The sequence below is a fragment of the Thamnophis elegans genome, chromosome 15 (assembly GCF_009769535.1).
Source record: "Thamnophis elegans isolate rThaEle1 chromosome 15, rThaEle1.pri, whole genome shotgun sequence".
Lineage (NCBI taxonomy): Eukaryota > Metazoa > Chordata > Lepidosauria > Squamata > Colubridae > Thamnophis > Thamnophis elegans.
In genome coordinates this window covers 32,713,240-32,733,947 of record NC_045555.1, presented here as the reverse complement: position 1 = coordinate 32,733,947, position 20,708 = coordinate 32,713,240, and the positions used below count along the sequence as shown (strand labels likewise).

Below are 20,708 nucleotides of genomic sequence, written 5' to 3'. Positions count from 1 at the left end.
ATGAAAATAATCTCCATATATAGTAGGTACAGGAAGGACTTTGGGGTAGATACTCAGATTTGACTCTAGTTTATGTATTTTATTTGTGTATTTAGAATTCATCTTAATGTGCACACAATAAAACCAAGACAAATATTCCTGGAATGTTATTTATTTACACCCAGATGAATGGAAGAGTTTCAGACTAAAACAAAGTTTTCATTGACCAGAATAGCAGCACAACAGGAAATGAATGAATGAATGAATGAATGAATGAATGAATGAATGAATGAATAAATAAATAAATAAATAAAAAACAGGTTACAATTTTGTCTTGTTGAAAAAATAACATAACATAATTTCCACTGCTGGCATTAAAACGTGAATCTGATGGAAAATTTCCAGGTGGAGATCTGTCTATAAATGTACAATATTTATGGAGATCCTGGATGTGTATTTTTGAAGCATCTGATAAAGATGAAGCTGGTTCACACATGCATAACTGCAATATCTCTAGTGAGAAGACGCCCGAATCTAATGTCACAGACAGAACACTCAGATCATGTCACACATGCACAGCAGACATGGGGGAAACAGGGCACGTGCAGCTCGTGGCTTCCAACTTCACTATATTTTAATCAAGTATAGATAAAGTGTGCCATTGGAGCTGGGAATAAAAACGAAGAAAAATGAAAGCCAACCAAACTGATGCATCAAGGGTGATACGTGCATGTGTGAACCAGTCTTAAGTCACACACAACACTGCTGCCTCCAAACCTTTGGCAGAACCGCAGAAAGCATGGGAGGTCTACTTCGTTTCTTGTAACAAGAAAGGACCAATACATCTATGCAATTATGCTATTTGGGGATAGACAGTTTTAATCTCAATAGAGTGGTTTAAGTCCTAACTTGAGAAGGAGAGGAGAGAAGGAGCAAGAGAGAGAGAGGGAGGGAGACATAGATTGAGATTTAGAGAAAGATTAATGTATAGCACATTGGGGATATGGAGACAATAGCTGAGACACTGTCCCTATTCAGACAGGACCTTCTAGCCAGGCCCTAAGTATAGTCATAGTCTGAGGAATCATCCTCAAAAGCCCCTTTAAAGTCTCTTTGATAAGGATCTACACTATTCTCTTCAAAATCCCCCACTGGGTGGAAGTTTCTACCCTTGGCTTTGCGTTCTTCCATCTTGATGGTATCGTATAGTCCTTTGGGTTCCTCATCAAGAAGGATGTTCCTCTCCGAGTGGGAGGGCTTCATATGGCAAATGTTTTTGAGGGCCAGAAGGACCGGAGAATAGAGGACATTGGCAAGGCCCATGCCCAAGCTTAGTTGGGTGAAGCCAAACGAGTGGACAATCTCTCCAGCCACGATGGGCCCCAGGGCATAGGCCACCGAATAGGAGATGTCGGCAATGGCGTAGACACTGCCGTAGACAGACACATAGCGCACATCTACCAAGAAGGCAAGGGTGGGCAGAAGGGCCGTGTCCACCAGGGCAATGCCAAAGCAGATGCCACACAATGGGAGCATCAGTTGGGTAAAGTTCCGGCAAGCAGGCACCACGCAGGAGCTGGCCCCAATGATGACCATGCCCAGCGCCCCATAGAACCACTGCAGGTGGGGATACTTGTCCGCCAGCTTGATGGTGATGAAGACACCCAGGACGTGGGGGAAGAAGGCTGGCAGCCAAGCCAGACCCATCTCCCACTCGTTGGTGTTCATGGTGCGGTTCATCCAGCTGGCGATGGTGGGCTCCAGGAAGGCCAAGGGGATGTTGCAAGTGGTGAGGGCCCCGGCCACCACCGCGATGTAGGGGTCGATCATCAGCCGGTGGATGGGGGTGCCCACCGGCATGTTCTCCCGGGTCCTGTTGGCGAAGGGCTTGATGGCCACCAGCAGTAGCAGGGCGTCCAGGAGGCTGATGGAGGCCAGCACCAGGAAGGGCGCCTGCTTGCGGGCGAAGCGATACAAGATGCCGCCAAAGGGGGGCGCCACCAGGCTGCCGAAGGAGATAAAAGCCAGCGCCACGCCCAGGGCGCGGTTGCGCTCCGACTCCTCGGTGTATTTGTCGGCGATGAGGGCTATCCCCGAGGTGTCGGCGAAGGCCGAGCCCAGTCCCTGCATGCTGCGCGCCACGAACAGGGTGGCGTAGTTTTCGGCGAAGGCGAAGATGAGTGTGGAGAGGAACATGACCAGCAGCCCGATCAGCAACGGCAGGACGTAGCCCACGCGGTCGATGAAGGTGCCGGTCAGCGGGTTGACCAGCAGCTGCAGGATGGCCTTGGAGGCGAAGAGCACGCCGATCTTGATGTCCTGGTTGTCGGCCCGCAAGGGCGGCGGGAACAGCCCGGAGGTCCTGCTGGCGTTGCCGGCCCAGCCCCCGCCCGTCCCACTGCTGTTGACCTCCAGGCTCTGCCCGGCCGTCGGTACCTTCCCCGCGCCGCCGCCGCCATCCATGGTGGCCAGGTAGTCGGGGATGATGGGCACGATGACCATGTAGAGCATGTTGTCCAGCAGCAGCGCCACGCAAACGATGGCCAGCAGGAGGCGCCGCTGGCGGTGAGCCTCCTGGAGGGCGCTGCCCAGAGCCTTGGCTCGCAGCCCCACCGCTTCGGACAGCTTCTCCACTGCCCGACGGGCGCCCACCGAGTCGCCGGCCTCCTCCTGCATCCTTCCTCCTACGACTGCCGGGCCAGAGATGCTAGAGGGGCATGGAGGCCGGAGATCGAGGCTGGAGGGCGTGCGCGGGGGTCCTGCAGCCTTCCTCCTCCTCTTCCTCCTCCTCGCGCTCTCTCTGCTTTCCGGCTCTGCGTCGTCGTCCTCCACCTTCAGTGCCGCCCCTGGCACTCTCCGAGCGAGCTTCTTGGTCCCGCTTGCCCGGCCGCCCAGCCCCAGCTGCCAGCAGCTCTCTCCGCCTTTCTTAGGCTGCGGAGGAGACGCTCGGTCTTGTCCTGCTAAACCTCCGCCAGCTGCGCCTCTTCCACTCCGCCGCGCTTTGGGCGCATCCCCATGGCGCTCCTGTAGGGCCGGGGGTCACTGCTGTTGCCCACCCTTCCTGCCCGCCTTCTGGGATCTAGACGGAGCTCTGGGTCGCCGCGGTTCCCCCTCTCCGTCCGTCCCGGCTCGGCTGCGGCGTGCGTGGAGAGCTGCCTCTGACTTCGCTTTCCCCGGTAGAGCTCCTCTAGCCGGCGGGCGAGGGCAAGCATGGGGGGCTGCCCATCAAACGCCCCGGCGTGGCGAGGTTGACATCCCCTCCTCTTGCCTTGTTGGGTGGGTTCAGAGGAGCGCGGCTGGCCGGAATCTTCCCGTCCGCAGCATCGCTGGGGCTGGCTCAGACGGAGCGGCCCCCGAAAAGCTGCCTCTCGTTGGTCTCGGCGCCGGTGGAAAGTTGCGGGCTCTTCTTCTTTTCCCCTCCGCCCCCTCCGTCCCTACCCACGCGGGCTGGCTTCCCTCCTCCTCCCCCCCCTCCGATGACGCAGAACGAAGCCCCCTCCCGAGCGCTCGCTGGCCCGGCTGCGTCTCACTCGGCTAATTTAACACATGGAGGACTCGGAGCCAATGGCTGCCTCCAAGCAGCCCCCGGGGGCCCGCGGGCGTGCTAGGCCGCACCTGCAGTCTGGAGCGGCTGGGCTGCGCCTGCTGGCGCGACTCGTCTGGACAGAAAGTCCCTCGGCCCAGTTCCCTCCTTCCCAGGCCAGAGGGTGGCTGGATGGCAGCCTGACGGGCAAGAGGCTGGTGAAGGGCCCACTGAAAGGAAGGAGCTCTTCCTGTAAAGCCAAGAGGGAGGGGGAGCTGGTTGGCTTTCTTGCAGACCTTTTCATAACCCAAACTAGGTAACATCATCAGTCTAGCACTGATGATATTACCTCATTTGGATCATGAAATGTCTGCAAGGAAACCACCCAGCTCCAAGACTACTCAAGACCAGGGCTGAAACCCAGCAGGTCTGACAAGTTCTGGAGAACCAGTAGCAAAAATTCTGAGTAGTTCAGAGAACCGGCAAATGCCACACAGTGTGGGGTGAGAATGGAGATTTTGCAGTATCCTTCCCCTGCCATGCCCACCAAGCCACACCCACAGAACCAGTAGTAAAAAAAAAATGAATTTCACCACTGCCCAAGACCCCTGAGCTACAAAGATTCTTCTTTAAACCACAATGTCTTCTTCAACTGCTGGCTGAGTCGGCATACACAGAATCATAGGGCTGGAAGGGACCTTGGAGGTCTTCCATCCAACCCCCTTCTCAAGGCAGTTGTCCAGAGTCAAATAGTTGTCCAGTTTCTTCTTGAAAACCTCCAGCGATGCAGCACCCACAACTCTGGGAGAAAGGTTGTTCTGTTGATTGAAGTCTGTAGAGATTCTCAGTCATGGTTGTCCCAAAAGTGCTTTTTCAGGAGGCAACTGGGCTTTCTGGTTTTTTCTTTTGAAGACGTTTTGCTTCTCATCCAAGAAGCTTCTTCAGCTCTGACAAGATAGTTCCATTGATTGATTATTCTAGCTGTCGGAAAATTCCTCCTTCTGTCCGGTTGGATTCTGCTGCTATGTGGATGTCTCTCCACTCCTGCTCCTCTTCCAAGCCCTGCCCATCCCTTGGGGCCTCTGCCAGGCAAGGAGAGACAAGGCCCAACTGCTCTTAGATACCTCCAGGATGCCAGGATTAGAGAGAAGACTCTACTTGAAACTCGGAATAACCCTCGGAGGGGTTTCTGGGTTGGGGAAGAAGAAGGAAGGCAATTCTCGTGAGGTCCTGGCTGACCTGGGATAAGTAGCAATAACCTGGCTCAAAATTCAGTTTGAATTTGCTAACTAAAGGAGGTGAGGACCATAGTTTGAATAGCTTTCTAAGGGGAAACCCTTAGAGACCCTTGGAGAAATTCCCCAGCAGTGTGGAATTGATAGCAGCATGCCTTAAATGCCAGCTGCTGCAGGAAGTGGTAGGTTTATGGCTTTCCTTGAAAGAGACTCAGCTAATCCAGTGGAGCTTTTCTGGTGCCCTCATTGAATGAATGGTCTATTTGTGTGCATGGAGGCAGGGATGGTCTTTACAAACAACCACACTTTTAAAAAAAAAATGATTTTATTATCTAATAATAAATATTAATATTGATTTTATTATCACAGACAATCATAATCTGTCCCCTTAAAGGAGCAGAGGTTTTCTCTTATAATAATACTGTAAGAAGCTAGCACATGAAAAATGCGTGCTCCATCACTGGAGGCTTTTAAGAAGATCCTGGACAACCCCCAGTCTGGAATGGCAGAGGGTCTCCTGCTTGAGTAGGAGGTTGGACTAAAAGACCTCCCCAAGGTCTCTTCCCACATTGTTATTCTATTATTCTGTCATTCTAAATGGATGATGACTAGAGAGAAGTTCCCTGAGGATTGACTTCAGCACGAGTCCAAAAGCTCGGGAGAGCAAACTTCTGGCCTCCGTGACCAACCCAGGTTGGACCCTGAAGCATTATTGCGTGGCATGTAGATTTGTCTTCATTCGGATCGTGACTGTTCCCTGTTCACATTACTTCAAGCGTGGCACGACAAAACCGCGCTCGACTAAAGCACGCCCGATTAAACCGCGTCGCTGACGTCATCAGCAGAGCGACAACAGCAAGCGCGGAGAAAGAAGGGTTTAGGTTTAGGGTTAGGTTAAGGGTTAGGATTAGGATTAGGTTTAGGGTTAGGTTAAGGGTAGGGTTTAGGGTTAGGTTTAGGGTTAGGTTAAGGGTTAGGTTTAGGGTTAGGTTTAGGATTAGGTTTAGGGGGGTTAGGTTTAGGTTTAGGGGTTAATTTTAGGTTTAGCGTTTACAGCGTGCTTTTTTCTCCGCGCTGTTGTCGCGCTGTGATGACGTCAGGTACGCGGTTTCGTCGAGCGCCCTTTAGTCGAACGCGGTTTTTTGGTGGAACCTACTTCAAGTTCCTTAACAAATACGAATCTCCTTGATGTTCTGAAAAGCCAGGCACATACTAGTAGTTTTAAGAGGAGATTTACTACATGGTTCTCTTGCAATGATTCCATTCAGTTTAAGTCACCAGGGCCTCAACTAAATCTTTCTGTTTATTCACACGGTCTTTAATCCGATCTTGGAGATTTCATTTTGCGTATGTAATAGTACAGATGGCAAGTTTGAGGAGTGAGACTGAGGACATAATGAACGACACAATTTGCAACTGGAGAATAATCCGACCTGGATTTGAGTTACTTCTGAGAATATGAATATTACATATCAATAATGCTATTGATTTATATCAATAAAGGGAAAAGCTAAGGCTGAACAAATGTTTGAAAATTTTATTTCATGGTTTCGGTATTTTGCTACTGAATAAATTAGAGTAAGATTATGTGATAGATCTATTAGAAAAAAAGTGTGAATGGGTTAATTCAGGGAATACTTTGACAAATATTGTTACCATTAGTTATGCTTGGCTACATTATATATGGTATCTTAGCAAGGTGTCCAGGCCATCTTAACTTGCTTGCACAGGCAGGCTGAGGAGACCAAAAGGGAAAATAACTAATTCAACTGGTCAGCAGATATTGTCTGAGGTTTTAAAGTAAAATGTCTTAAGTACTCAGAATGAACAAAGACTTGCAACAAAAGTCAAAGATAATAAAAAAAAAGTTTCTTCCAACTTATAAATAGCAAGAAAAAAAAATCAAGGAAACAATTGTTCCACTGAAGAGAGAAGATAGCAAGGAAGTAACAGGCAGCAGAGAGAAAGCAGAGCTGCTTAATTCATTCTTTGCATTGGTCCACGTAAAAAAAAACAACATTATAGCCCAACCTACCAGAAACATAACTGTAAAAAACAGACTAGAAACAAAAGTTAAAATAAGCGCGCGCGCGTGCACACACACACACACACACACACACAATAGTAAGAGAATACCTGTCTAATCTTGATGAATACAAATTACTGGGACCTGGCAGACTACATCCCAGAGTTGGATTGGATTGGATTGGATTTATTACATTTATATGCCGCCCTTTTCCCCGAAGGGGACTCAGGGTGGCTCACAATTCAGTCAGGGAAAGGGGTACAGACAGGGGATAAAAAGACGAACAGTACACAATTTAAAACACACAACAACCATACCATTCGAGGAGGGGGGCAGAAGCTCTTTAGCCTCAGGCCTGTCGGAATAGCCAGGTTTTAAGGGCTTTGCGGAAGGCCTGGAGGGTGGTGAGGGTTCGAATCTCCACAGGGAGTTCGTTCCAGAGGGTCGGAGCAGCCACAGAGAAGGCTCTCCTCCGGGTAGTCGCCAGTCGGCATTGGCCGGCGGATGGAATTCGGAGGAGACCTAATCTGTGGGATCTGATCGGTCTATTGGAGGTAATTGGCAGCAGGCGGTCTCTCCAAAAGAGAGTTCCAAAAGAGCTGGCAGATATCATCTCAGAACCACTGTACCACATCTTTCAAAAATCCTGGAACACTGTGGAACTGGAAAAGAGCTGATGTGGTTCCCCAAAAGGGGAAAAAAAACAGACGCAGGAAACTACATACCAACCAGCCTAACATTAATACCCAGAAGATACTGGAAAAGATAATAAAAAAACAGATCTGCCAACACACCTAGAAACGAATAAAGTGATAACTAGCAGCCAGCATGGGTTAGTTAAAAACAGATCATGCCAAACCAATCTTCTTTCATTTTTCAACATAGTGACTAAATTAGTAGACCAGAGAAATACTGTGGACATAATATACTTAGACTTCAGCAAGGCATTCGACAAAGTAAACTATAACCTACTTCTTCGTAAGCTAGAAAAAAATGGTATAGATAGCTTCACCACCAGATGGATTCATAACTGGCTGACAAACTGTACTCAACGAGTAGTCCTTAATGGGTCTAAATCTACATGGAGAGATATAAGCTTGAACCACAAGGTTCCGTCTTAGGCCCAGTACTCTTCAATATCTTCATAAACGACTTAGATGGGGGAATAGAAGGGGAACTTGCCAAATTTGCAGATGATACTAAGCTGGCAGGAATAGCTAACACCCCAGAAGATAAGCTCAAGATCCAGATGGATCTAGATAGACTTCAACACTAACAAAATGAAATTCATTGTAGAGAAAAGTAACACTTAGGTAAGTAAAACCAAAAGTACATATACAAATTGGGTGAGATTAGGCTTAATAGCAGTAACTGTGAGAGGGATCTTGGAGTCAGTGGACAATTAAATAGGAACTAGTGCTTTGTAGCGGCAGCCAAAAAAGCCAATGCAATCCTAAATTGCATTAATAGAGGGATACAATCAAGATCAAGTGAGGTCCTAATACCACTCTATAAAGCCTTAGTAAGGCCACACCTAGAATTCAGCAGCCAGTTTTGGTCACTACAGTATAAAAAAGATGTTGAGACTCTAGAAAAAGTTCAGAGAAGAGCAACCAGGTGTCAGCGTTCCAAGTATCATGCAGAATTAAATCAGAGTCCAAGGCAAAACGATCCTTAAAGTTCCAATTTAATAAGTCAGACATCTTAGCACATCTGTGAATCCCTATTCTGAAAGTTACATCGGATTCCCACCCAGTTGAAAGTTCATGATCTTATCCCCACACCCACAAATCCATCACATGGTCCAATCTTCTTCTTCCACGCTGGCATCTCCACCCAGCTGGTTCCGGTCATATGCAGAGGTGCGGAGACAAAAGATGACCTTGGCTTCTAGAAAAGAATGACAACAACACATTCCATAATTCTACTCCTTTCTATTCCCCACTCCCAACTACTACACTAATGAAACAGCATAATGAAATAAGAGAGAGTGTGGCAGGCCAAAGATCCTAAAAGGGATATAACTGCAGCCCTGACACCAGGATGATTAGGGGACTAGACACTAAAACATATGAAGAACAGTTACAGGAAGTGGGCATGGCTAGTCTAGTGAAGAGAAAGTCCTCCAATATTTGAGGGGCTGCCACAGAGAGGAGGGAGTCAACCTGTTTTCCAAAGCATCTGAAGGCCAGGCAAGGAACAATGGATGGAAACTGACCAAGGAGAGATTCAACCTAGAAATAAGGAGGAACTTTCTGACAGTGAGAACAATCAAGCAATGGAACAGAAGTTGATTTCAGAAATTGTGGGAGCTCCATCACTGGAGGTTTTCAGGAAGAGATTGGATTGCCATTTGTCAGAAATGGTGTAGGGTCCTCTGGTTGAGTTGGACTAGATGACCCATAAGATCCCTTCCAACTCTGTTAATCAGTTTAAAAAAAGTAATTATGGTCAAATTCTGTTTTTGCACCAGGCCATCTCAGTGGATCAATGGCTGTAAATTAACTTTACCAAATCAAACAATCAACTGATCATTTTGCATGTAAGTCAACTCAATTAAGAGAGTCCGCTGGTACAGTCCTTGCTTGAAAATCACTCATCAGATTGGGTGGGACAGCAGAAATGTGTCCAAGATGTTATAGTTGAATTGCAGAGTCTTTGCTGCTCTCTGAGCTTGGTTGTTTTTATGCAGTCGTTCCATTGCCCAAGTAGGTAACACCTTCAGAAGTATCCAAGATCTTATCCAGCTAATGAAACTTCTGCATGGAAACTCAGAAAGCCCCAAGGACTCTAAAGGGTGAAGTCAGAAAGATTAAAATTTAGGTTCTATCTTTGGAAAGTTTGCATTCAGTTACAATGGTGTATTAGTAAATTAAATGAATGAAAGAAAGAAAATTTAGTGCTCATCTTTGAGATGACGTGTGTGTGTGTGTGTGTTTGTGTGTGTTTGTGTCTCCCTAAACTATACCTTTTGTTTAGTATCAGTTTTCTGTCTTTTGAAAATTGCATTTTCTCTCCCCCCCCTAGTATTTTATTGCTGACTGTTTAAATTGGTCTTTTATATCTGTCTATTGGTCTATTTCTATGTATGTATGTATGTATGTATGTATGTATGTATGTATGTATGTATGCATGCATGCATGCATGCATGTATCTATGTACCTACCTACCTACCTATCTCTCTCTCTCCATCCATCCATCCATCCATCCATCCATCCATCCATCCATCCATCTGTATCTATAGTCTACCCAATCTTTTAGTTAAGAGAGAGATGGGGAAAAGCCAACCTTCAAATAAGCGACATGGTGGCTCAGTGGCTAAGACACTAAGCTTGTCGATCAGAAAAGTCAGCAGTTTGGTGGTTCAAATTCTTACTGCCATGTAACAGACTTGTCCCAGCTTCTGCCAACCTAGCAGTTTGAAAGCATGTAAAAATGTAAGTAGAAAAATAGGGACCACCTTTGCTGGGACGGTAACAACATTCCGTGTGCCTTCAGCATTTAGTCATGCTATCCACATGACCATGGAGACATCTTCAGACAGTGCTGGCTCTTTACTTTTGAAACAGAGATGAGCACCACCCCCTAGAGTCAGGAACAACTAGCACATATGTGCGAGGGGAACCTTTACCTTTACAACCTTCAAAGGGAACTGCATAAATTCCTTCTCTTTCTGTGTAAACTTCAGTTGTGGACAAGGAAAAAAGAAAGAAAGAAAGAGGAAGTTTCCTCTTAATGAAGACCAGACAAGTGATGGACAGTACAAGTAATGCTTGACTTACGACAACAATTCAGCCCAAAATTTGTTTCTAAATGAGTTTCCCCCCCATTTTATGAAATTCCTCGCTACCTTTGCTAAGTGAATTACTGCAGTTCTTCAATTAGTCACATGGTTATTAAGTGAATCTGGTTTTCCCATTGACTTTTCTTGTTGGAAGGTCGCAAAAGGGGATTACCCGACCTCTGGACACAGCCACCATTGTCAATAGGAACCAGTTGTCAAGTATCTGAATGGAAATCAGGTGACCCTGGGATGCGGCGTGAAAAACGGCCATAAGTCACTTTTTCCAGTGTCCTTGTCACTCTGAATGGCTGCTAAAAACTGCGGTAAGTCAAGGAGCCTCTGTAGCCAGTTGATCTTCAGGCAGAGGAAGCACCTCAGAAAGCTTGATGGCCGAGCGGAAGCCAGGAGCCCCTTGCTCAGTGGCAGATAGGCAAAGCCCCCCTTCCTCCTGGAGATGCACATCACGGCAGCAGCCTTGGGTGAGAAGGGCCTCTTCTTGGCTCTGGCACGGCTGAGTGAGGGAGAAGCTGGCTCTGCTTTATCGCCATGCGGCACTAGCACTGGCATCTTGGCCCCTGGTTGACGAGGCACTCTATCTGATTAAATTCTCTCTTTTAATCAAGGCTGAAAGCCATTTCCCGTCATGTAAATGGACTCTGTCTCACTTTGCGGGGGGAAGGGCGGAGGGGGAGCAGGTCGTGTCTGGAAAACGCAGAGGCTGCTTTCTTCTTCTCAGGGGAACATTTGTTATCCCTCTTATTAGCAAGGAGAAACAGGGGTTACGTTTGCTAAGAGCTTTGTAAAAAAATTCAGCCTCATTCAGCCAAGTCAGCTGGTTGGGGCCAAGAGTTTAGTTTAGTTTCCTTTATTTGTATGCCGCCCTTTTCCCTGGGGGGACTCAGGGCGGCTCACAATTAAAAAAAAGGGGGTGGGAAGACAAACAGTAGACAATACAACATGTTAAAAAAGAGCACAACAGTCACACAGTTCGGGTGGGGCTACAATCTTAACCCCAGGCCAGCCGGAACAGCCAGATCTTTAAAGCGGCGCGGAAGGACTGGAGGGTGGTGAGGGTCCGAATCTCCACGGGGAGTTCGTTCCAAAGGGTCGGAGCAGCCACCGAGAAGGCTCTCCTCTGGGTAGTTGCCAGTCTGCACTGGCTGGAAGATGGAATTCGGAGGAGGCCTAATCGATGCGAGGCTTGCGGAGATGTTCCAATGTGAAGTCCTGAGTTGCCCCCCCCCCACGGAGTGGGATCTTTGGATGTTCACTCCTGGCTATCCAAATGGTCCATGGGTCAGGAGCAGATGTGGGGCTGGGACTGTGCTGGGGTCCCTTGCAAACTATGGGCTGAGAAGGGTCTCCTTCTTTAATGCCCTTTTGCTTGTCTGCTTGATGACGAAGTTAGCCATTCAGTCATGTCCCACTCTTGGAGATTTTATGGGTCAGATTTCTCCACGTCTTTCTACCTTGCATGTCTCCTTTGAGTTTTTCTGTGCCCTGGTTGGGGTCAGCTGTGATGGTGTCCAGCTACCGTGTTCTTTGGTAGCTAGGTTTCCTTTCCTTGCTAACCCTTGTCTGATTATTCTTGGCCTCTTTCTCCTGGTGTTCAGCTTGTCTTTCAGCTTCTTTCATTGTGTTCCTCCCATCCAGCCAGGTCTTCCTGGCTTGACCCTTAATGCTTACAGCCTCCCTTGTCCGCTTCTCTCTCACACCAAAAGATACATGTTCAATGTCCATGATAAATCCAGCAGATAAAATAAAAATTATCTATGGGAATAAAACAAAAACCATAAAGCCATAACTGAAGGCTTGATGCCACGGCTCAAACAGAGACCATCGCCAACTATTAGTCCTTCAAAGTAGTTTAGGCAAGATGCATTTTACATGATGCCTCCTGCCTCCCAGGGTCCTTCTCTCATCCATGTGACCAACTCATCACTCGGAGCTTTCAGAAGGAGCCCGTCTTCTCCAGCTACTGGGAAATGGTCAACAACAGGGCAGGAGTAATGTCTGCATGGAGACAGAGGCAATCCACAAGATCTGGACTACAAGGGGGCAAGGCCGAACCTCCACTGTATGCCTTTCAGCCTTAGGTGGTCTTTCCAGGTGGAAGCTGCAAGTCTGGGAAGATTCCTGTGGAATAGGCATAGAGCAATAAAGTAGCTAGTTTCAACTCTGTACTATGGGTCTGGTTGCTTCTACCTGACAGATACAGTAAGATATAGCTAATGTGGTGCTTGAAGGCTAAACCCAGAACCAGTTGAAAGAAACCTCTAAGTGGTTTGTCATTAAGTCTAAATAGGGAAGAAGGATCCTTAATTCCTCTGTACACCATGGCCATAACACAGTTTTCAAGAAGTTCATAGCTGTGATTGGGCTCTATCAGTACGCGGACGATACCCAGTTGTATCTGTCTGCCCCGTGCCAACTCAGTGAAGCAGTTGACGCGATGTGCCAGTGCCTGGAGGCTGTCAGGGTCTGGATGGGGGTTAACAAGCTTGTGCTCAATCCAGACAAGACCGAGTGGCTGTTGTGTTTCCCGCCCAAAAATTTGGTTAGTATTCCATCACTCAGGCTGGGGGGTGTGTGTGAAATTTTACGCCCCTCAGACAGGATTCACAATTTGGGAGTCCTCTTGGACCCACAGCTGACCTTAGAACATCATTTGTCGGCTGTGACCAGGGGGGCGTTTGCCCAGGTTCGCCTGGTGCACCAATTGCGTCCCTACCTGAATCGGGAGGCACTCGCAACAGTCACTCATGTCCTCGTGACCTCAAGACTGGACTACTGCAATGCACTCTACATGGGGCAGCCCTTGAAGAGCATTCGGAGACTTCAGTTCGTCCAGAAGGCAGCCGCTCGAGCGATCGTGGGTGCACCCCGGTACACCCACGTTACACCTATCCTCCGCGAGCTGCACTGGTTACCGATTAGTCTCCGGATACGCTTCAAGGTGCTAGTCGTCACTTATAAAGCCCTTCGTGGTATTGGACCTGGGTACTTGAGAGACCGCCTGCTGCCAATTACCTCCCAAAGACCCATTAGATCACACAGGGCAGGCCTCCTCCGGGTTCCGTCTACCAGCCAATGTCATCTGGCTACTACCCGGGGGAGGGCCTTCTCTGTGGCAGCTCTGGCCCTTTGGAATGAACTCCCCACAGAGATTCGGACCCTCACCTCTCTCCAGGCCTTCCAAAAAGCCGTTAAAACCTGGCTGTGTCGGCAGGCCTGGGGTTGATGAGTTCCCTTCCCCTCTCGAATCGTGTGGCTATTGGTTGTTTTAATGCCTTGTATTTGTAGTTTTTGTGTTCCCCTTCCCCTCCTTGGGTTTGTGCACCGCCCTGAGTCCTGCAGGGAATAGGGCGGCATATAAATAAAATGAAACTCAAACTCACTCAAACTCTAACAGAGGGGACCTGGGTTTTAAGAAACAAGACAGATCTGTGAGATGGCCAAGTATAGGCAGTCCTCAACCTACGACCACAATTGAGGCCAAAATTTCCATTATTTAAGTGAGACATTTGTTAAGTAAATTCTGCCCCATTTTATGACTTTCTTGCCACAGTTGTTAAGTGAATCACTGCATAAGTTAGTGATCTGATTTCCCCATTGACTTTGCTTGTCAGAAGGTTGCAAAAGTTGATCACTTGACCTTGGGACACAGCAGTGGTCATAAATATGAACCAGTTGTCCAGCCTCTGAATTTTGGTCGCATGGTTATGGGGATGCTGAAGAGGTTGTAACTGAAAAGCGATCATAAGTCACCTTTGCAACTTTGAATGGTCACTAAGTGAAGTGTTCTAAGTCAAGGACTACCTGTACGTGTTTGAGCAATGCACTTGGGCTTTGGAGAGGAGCACAACAGGAACATGATAATGGGCAGCTTACTCATCAGGTGACTCGCCTTTTGCTAAGGCTCCCAGTCTGAGAGCAGGGAACGGCTGCCAGGAAGAGGAAGGATGCCCATAAGGTGAAGGTCTTGATGCTCATTGCTTTAATGGCTTCTGGAGTTTTAAGAAAGATTTAATCCTCTTTAAGAGTTTGGCTGCACTCGGTGGCTTTCTTGTCAGAGTGTACTTTTCCTTTCTCAAGAAGAAGCTCTTCTCTCCCCCTAAGTGGGAGGTGAGGGGGTGGAGAAAGAGAACTATATTAAAAATAATGGTGCCAGGAAGTCAGTTGGAGGGAAAGGAGAAAATGGAAACCAAGAATGGAATGGGAACTCTGTGGTCAAAAATAAGGGGAAAAAAACTATGTCTGTTTTCTCAGAGATATCGTGTTCTGTGTTCAGTGGGTCTCACTGTTCGGTGAGAATAAGTGTAGTCTTTTGAATTTCCATATTTCTGATTTGGCAAATATAAAATACAAGCCTATAGAAGTTAGCTCAGATGCAAATCTCCAGAAATCAACAGCAGGAATTCTGGTTAGAGATTCACCTCCCAGCCTCTTGCAGAACAAAACAAAACTTCACATGTCTTAAAAAGCAAATATAGAGTTAGATTCTAACCCTCTGCCTCTGGAGAGAGAGGGGGGGGGGGAAGCCTACTTTAAAATTATTTTGAAATAGTTGCTTTTAATTAAAGCATGGAAGTAAGATTGCTCTCTGAAACTACATGGATCCCAGCTGCTGATGAGCAGACCTAATGGGATCGTAACAGAGAGAATTTGGTACCGTTTCCAACAGCCGGGGTTTCAAAAAGTCATTCAGACAAGGCCACTGAGGGTCAGTCAGCAGGTGCTGAGGCAATTCACCAGTGAAGAAAATTAGGTGAAACTTATGCATGTGTGAATCTGACTGCTGTGACAATCACACAGCCGACCCACTAAAAATCTGATGGAAATCAATCATGTTGATCCAGGGACAGCGATTTGTGGATTGGACGATGCTAATGGGATAAATAGTAGAAGAATTATTCTTAGTTTCTTCTCTGAATCCATCCTACTCGAGACTCTCAATGCTGGATCTGAGCATTGACGAAGCAGACACTGATGTAGTTCTCTGTGTTGACCTCCCTTGAACAATCAGGCATTAACTGACCTCTGAAACCATGATTAATATCTTGGAGATTGCTATAATTCAAACAGAAGGTACTTAGATACATGGCGTGTCCGGTGGGAAATCAGGCTGAGAGACAATTAAAAGAATTAACAAGATAGCCAGGATCAATAAAATTATATTAATATATAAATTGGTGTGCTAAGGGGGAAGTGGCAGGAAAGTATTTTGAATTCTATTTTTTTAAAGTTCCTTTAGATCCCTTGTGGCAATAAATTTGACTTTCAAAGGCTAATTGGCAGCAAAAATTGAATCACTTTGAGTGCACAAATTGATGTATGTTGCTCAGAAATGAAACAGAAAAGATTATATGGGATGAATTATGCATTCCCTCTTTCGCTCCCTCCCTCCTCCTTCACAACTCCACTTCCTATCCCCACTTCCCCAAGGATAGGCTCAGTTCATCCATTCTCCCAGTTTACAGTCCAGAAACTGGAAATAAGATCCATCCATTCATTCCCCAATTCACAGTGTAAGGGATGCATTGTGTTTTTAGATGGATTAATTTAATGAGTGGGATACTTCATGTCTGAAGTGTGTGTGACTTTGTGTATGTGTGTAAATAACACATCAGTGAACTAGGATTGAAATGTCAAATCCACATTTGTTACCAGACATAATGATCAGAAGGAGACGAGAAGCAACATCAGCACCAGTAACTCCTAGACAGCGCATTAAAAAAAATTGCTCCAGAATGTTCTGTAGTGAACCATTGCCACCTAGCGGTAGATAAATGTAATTGCAGATAAATCCATGTTACCTTTTGTAAATAAGGTACTACAAATAAAAATATCTGTATAGCTCATTTAAACGTCCTTGGATGTGTATATTATTAGGCCATTTGTTTCTTTGCCATGATAATATTTAATATCAATTGACCTATAACATATTTTCAAATATGTATTTTGAATTTTATATTCAGTTAAACACACACATACAGAACACTTCTGCTACTATCTACAATTAAAAGTTTCCCACCAATGATTTAAGTGGAAAGAAATTTGCATCAGTTACAAAATCATCACCATCAGATGTACTTATTCCTGTGATTAATACACTAAATTATCTTTTTCATGCTCACAATTCATGATATGACAGACACCATTTCATTGCTGCATTCATCAATGCAGGGCAAAGTAAAAATGACACCCCCCCCCCCCCAAAAAAAAGAATAAGTGTCACTGAATTGTACCTATAGGAGGTAATGTTTTCTGTTATCAATGGAAGACTGAGAACACAAATATTTCACAGATTGCTTAGAGAAGAAGAGACATGCACATTTTCAGCAACATTTGGACAATGAGCATCTTGGCCATCTTGCATGTGAATTCCTATGTTCCTTTTTTAAAAAATACTTATCCTTTTGTTGGGTTTATGTTAACCATGATGTGTCGGCATGGTATTATAGAGGCATAATAGGTTTATGCGAGTTCGTCCCTATTTCTAAATTTAGAGTTCCTTCCTGAGGTGGGTCACCCCAAATGTACAGACTGCCCTTCCTAATGGTTGAAGCAGATGGTGGCCTTCTCCATTCTGAGTTTGAAGGTAGCAAAGTCACTCAACTGTTGGCTGAAATCCAGGGCAAGCTAACTAAGAAAAGGGCCACTATGAGTTCCCCACCCACGGCTAGACTCATGAAGATGACTCAATCCCCTTTCCAGACAAAACTGGCTCTGAAACAAATAGGGCAAAGCTCAAGATGGATTCTCAAGATGCTTCTTGCCTTTCACAAACCCAGGAACCTGCTCAGGGCCTTTTGCAGGATGATCCTCTGTCCAGTTTGCCTCTATGTGTCATCGAAGGAGGAGGGGTGAGCCAGGATGGTTTACATCCTTTATCGACTACTTGGATAATCTAATCAATGAAGCATCTTAGAAATAGTTTTTCATTATTTTTCCAGTTGTTCCTAACATTCCTCTTCTCTCCTCTCTTCCCAGGAGAAGCTCTTTTTTGCAGTGAAAGAGAAGCAGACATTGAGGCTGCAGAAGGTTGGAATGGCCCCTGAATGGAAGGAAAGCAGGAGAGAGTGTGTGGATTATGATTTTCTTTCTTTTCTTTTTACAATGCTCGTCTGAATTGTTTGCTTTTAAGCACTTTCCCCCCTTAAGTTCAGAATTTAAAGAGAGGGGTAGAGGCAGAGGAAAAAGAAGCAACACTGCCATCTAGAGGCTGGAGGCTTGGAAACATTGTTTTTTAAAAATTTCCTTGGAACATCTGACTCATATCTAATACTTCAAGGTTCCTGATTTTGCTTATTGAAAGGGATAGTGGGAAGAGTATGGGTTGTTTTTGCAGGTGCTCTTCTGGAGCTATCAATAACTGGACTGGAGTGAAGAGAAAACCTTGACTTGAAAGATTATAGTGAACTTATTTGAAACTTAACAAAAAAGCTTTGGATGTTTTAGTGGCAGCGTTTATAACCTGGAAGAATGGCGCAACATGAAGAAGAAAAAGAATTAACATTGCAAATGATTGTGTTTGAAATTCAAAAAGTACAAATAAGTACAAAAAACATTGAAAAGAGGATGGAGAACATAGAACAAAAAACAGAAAAATAGAGGGAAGAGTTGAGAATATTTATAAAATGATGATGAAATTTGAGGATAGAGTTCAGAAAATTGAAGAAAAATATGAACAAAGTGATAAGAAAATTGTTGATATTGATAGCAAATTGAGTGTGGAGGGAAATGATAAGTGCGGAATACAGAAAGGAGAGATTGATGAACTGGAACCCTATCTCAAACCTCAAAACATGGAAGAAGAAAAGGGAGAAAATTTGGCAGAAACAATGAGAGAAATTCTGGCAGAAGCATCGGTGATAACTAAAGGCAAGCGGATGGAAGGAACAGATGGAGGGTTTCGAGTCTTTACAAGATACACAAGGAACAACAAGATGCCAAGAGAAGTCCACATAAGACTTACCAAGAAAACAATTAGAATACAATTAGAATTCCACACATGGCAAGAGATATAGGACTGCACTATTACTGGAAGGATATAGGATGAAGAAATGAAATGTTAGAATAAAAATTAAATTAAACTTAGTTACATTTAGAGTATTATGTATAAAATAAAGTAATAATAGTTATAGCTAAATAAATGATTAATAATGATAATAATGCATATACCTTCTTCCCTGGCTTCAGCTGATAAGGAGGAGACCTGTGGCATAATGGCTAAGACGTTTGCCTAAGATGCAATACAGCACAGGTTCAAATCCCACTAAGGGTATGGCTAGCTGATGAGAGCTAAATAGCTTGAAATAGATCTATACTAGTGTCCCTTTATTTATTTATCAGCACAAATAAAACACAAATATAACAAAGGCAACAGTAAAAATATCGGGTTTCTGTCATGATGGACTCTTGTGACGAGCTGATTGACAGATGATGGAAGCAGTTAGCTTCCTCCCATAATTGGGGCTTACCAGGGGTTGTGACACTAAATATATACCTTCTTCCCTGGCTTCAGCTGATAAGGAGGAGACCTGTGGCATAATGGCTAAGACGTTTGCCTAAGATGCAATACAGCACAGGTTCAAATCCCACTAAGGGTATGGCTAGCTGATGAGAGCTAAATAGCTTGAAATAGATCTATACTAGTGTCCCTTTATTTATTTATCAGCACAAATAAAACACACACACACACACACATGTATATGTATATGTATATGTATATGTATATGTATATGTATATATATATATTTAAAGTCACAACCCCTGGTATGCCCAAATATGGGAGGAAGGTCACACTTCCACTCTCTGTCCTTCGGCTCGTCACAAGAGACCATCCAGACAGAAACCCAATATTTTTTACTGTTGCCTTTTTGTTACATTTGTTATATTTGTGCTGATAAATAAATAATTTTATTTATTTATCTTATCTTTATTTATTTATCAGCACAAATATAACATATATATATATACACATACATACATACATACAGTCACAAATATAAATTTAAAGTCATAAATATATACCTTTCACCCTGGCTTCGCTGATAAGGAGTCGAGCTCTGTAGCTCAGTGGTTAACACATCTGCCTAAGAGGCAATACAGCACAGGTTCAATTCCCAGCAAGGGTATGGCTAGCTGATGAGAGCTAAATAGCTTGAAATAGATCTATACTAGTCCCCCTTTATTTATTTATCAACACACACACACACACACACACACACACACACACACACACACACACACACACACACATATATATATATATATATATATATATATATATATATATATATATATATGTCTCTAGTTGTTCGGGTTTTCTCCCGCGTAGAATTGGAGATGTCTTGGCAACGTTTCGACGAAGTCACATTCGTCATCTTCAGGCTGCTGCTGACTACTTCAGGTTTGGTGTTTCCAGGAGTAGTGTGAGATCTCGGCTGTTTGTTCTTTTTAAAAGGAACAAACAGCCGAGATCTCACACTACTCCTGGAAACACCAAACCTGAACTAGTCTGAAGCAGCCTGAAGATGACGAATGAGACTTCGTCGAAACGTCGCCAAGACATCTCCAATTCTACGCGGGAGAAAACCCGAACAACTAGAGACCTATATATATATATATATATATATATATATATATATGTATGTATGTATGTATGTATGTATGTATGTATGTATGTATGTATGTATGTTATATTTATGCTGATATGTTATATTTATGCTGATAAATAAATAAAGGGAGACTATATATATATATATATATATATATATATATATATATATATATATATGTGTGTGTGTGTGTGTCTGTGTGTGTGTGTGTCTGTGTGTGTGTGTGTGTGTGTGTTGTATTTGTGCTGATGGGTTTCTGTCTGGATGGTCTCTTGTGGCGAGCCGATGGACAGAGAATGGAAGCAGTTGACTTCCTCCCATGTTTGGGCATACCAGGGGTTGTGACTTTAAATACATGCACGCGCGCACACACACACACACACACACACACACATGTTGTATTTGTGCTGATAAATAAATAAAGGGAGACTAGTATAGATCTATTTCAAGCTATTTAGCTCTCATCAGCTAGCCATACCCTTACTGGGATTTGAACCTGTGCTGTATTGCATCTTAGGCAGATGTGTTAACCACTAAG

The 20,708-nt window shown here is 44.9% G+C and overlaps 1 protein-coding gene across 1 annotated transcript; it reads right to left on the bottom strand.

Annotated features, from left to right (window-relative positions):
* Positions 1-974: 974 nt before the first annotated feature.
* SLC18A3 (solute carrier family 18 member A3) lies at positions 975-2,655 on the bottom strand. Its single transcript, XM_032231525.1, has one exon. The coding sequence runs from the start codon at positions 2,653-2,655 to the stop codon at positions 1,039-1,041; it is 1,617 nt and encodes a 538-aa protein (XP_032087416.1). The 3' UTR covers positions 975-1,038.
* Positions 2,656-20,708: the final 18,053 nt, after the last annotated feature.

Excerpts from the sequence above, each read along its gene's own strand:
- SLC18A3 (XM_032231525.1), bottom strand. The coding sequence starts at position 2,655 with ATGCAGGAGGAGGCCGGCGACTCGGTGGGCGCCCGTCGGGCAGTGGAG.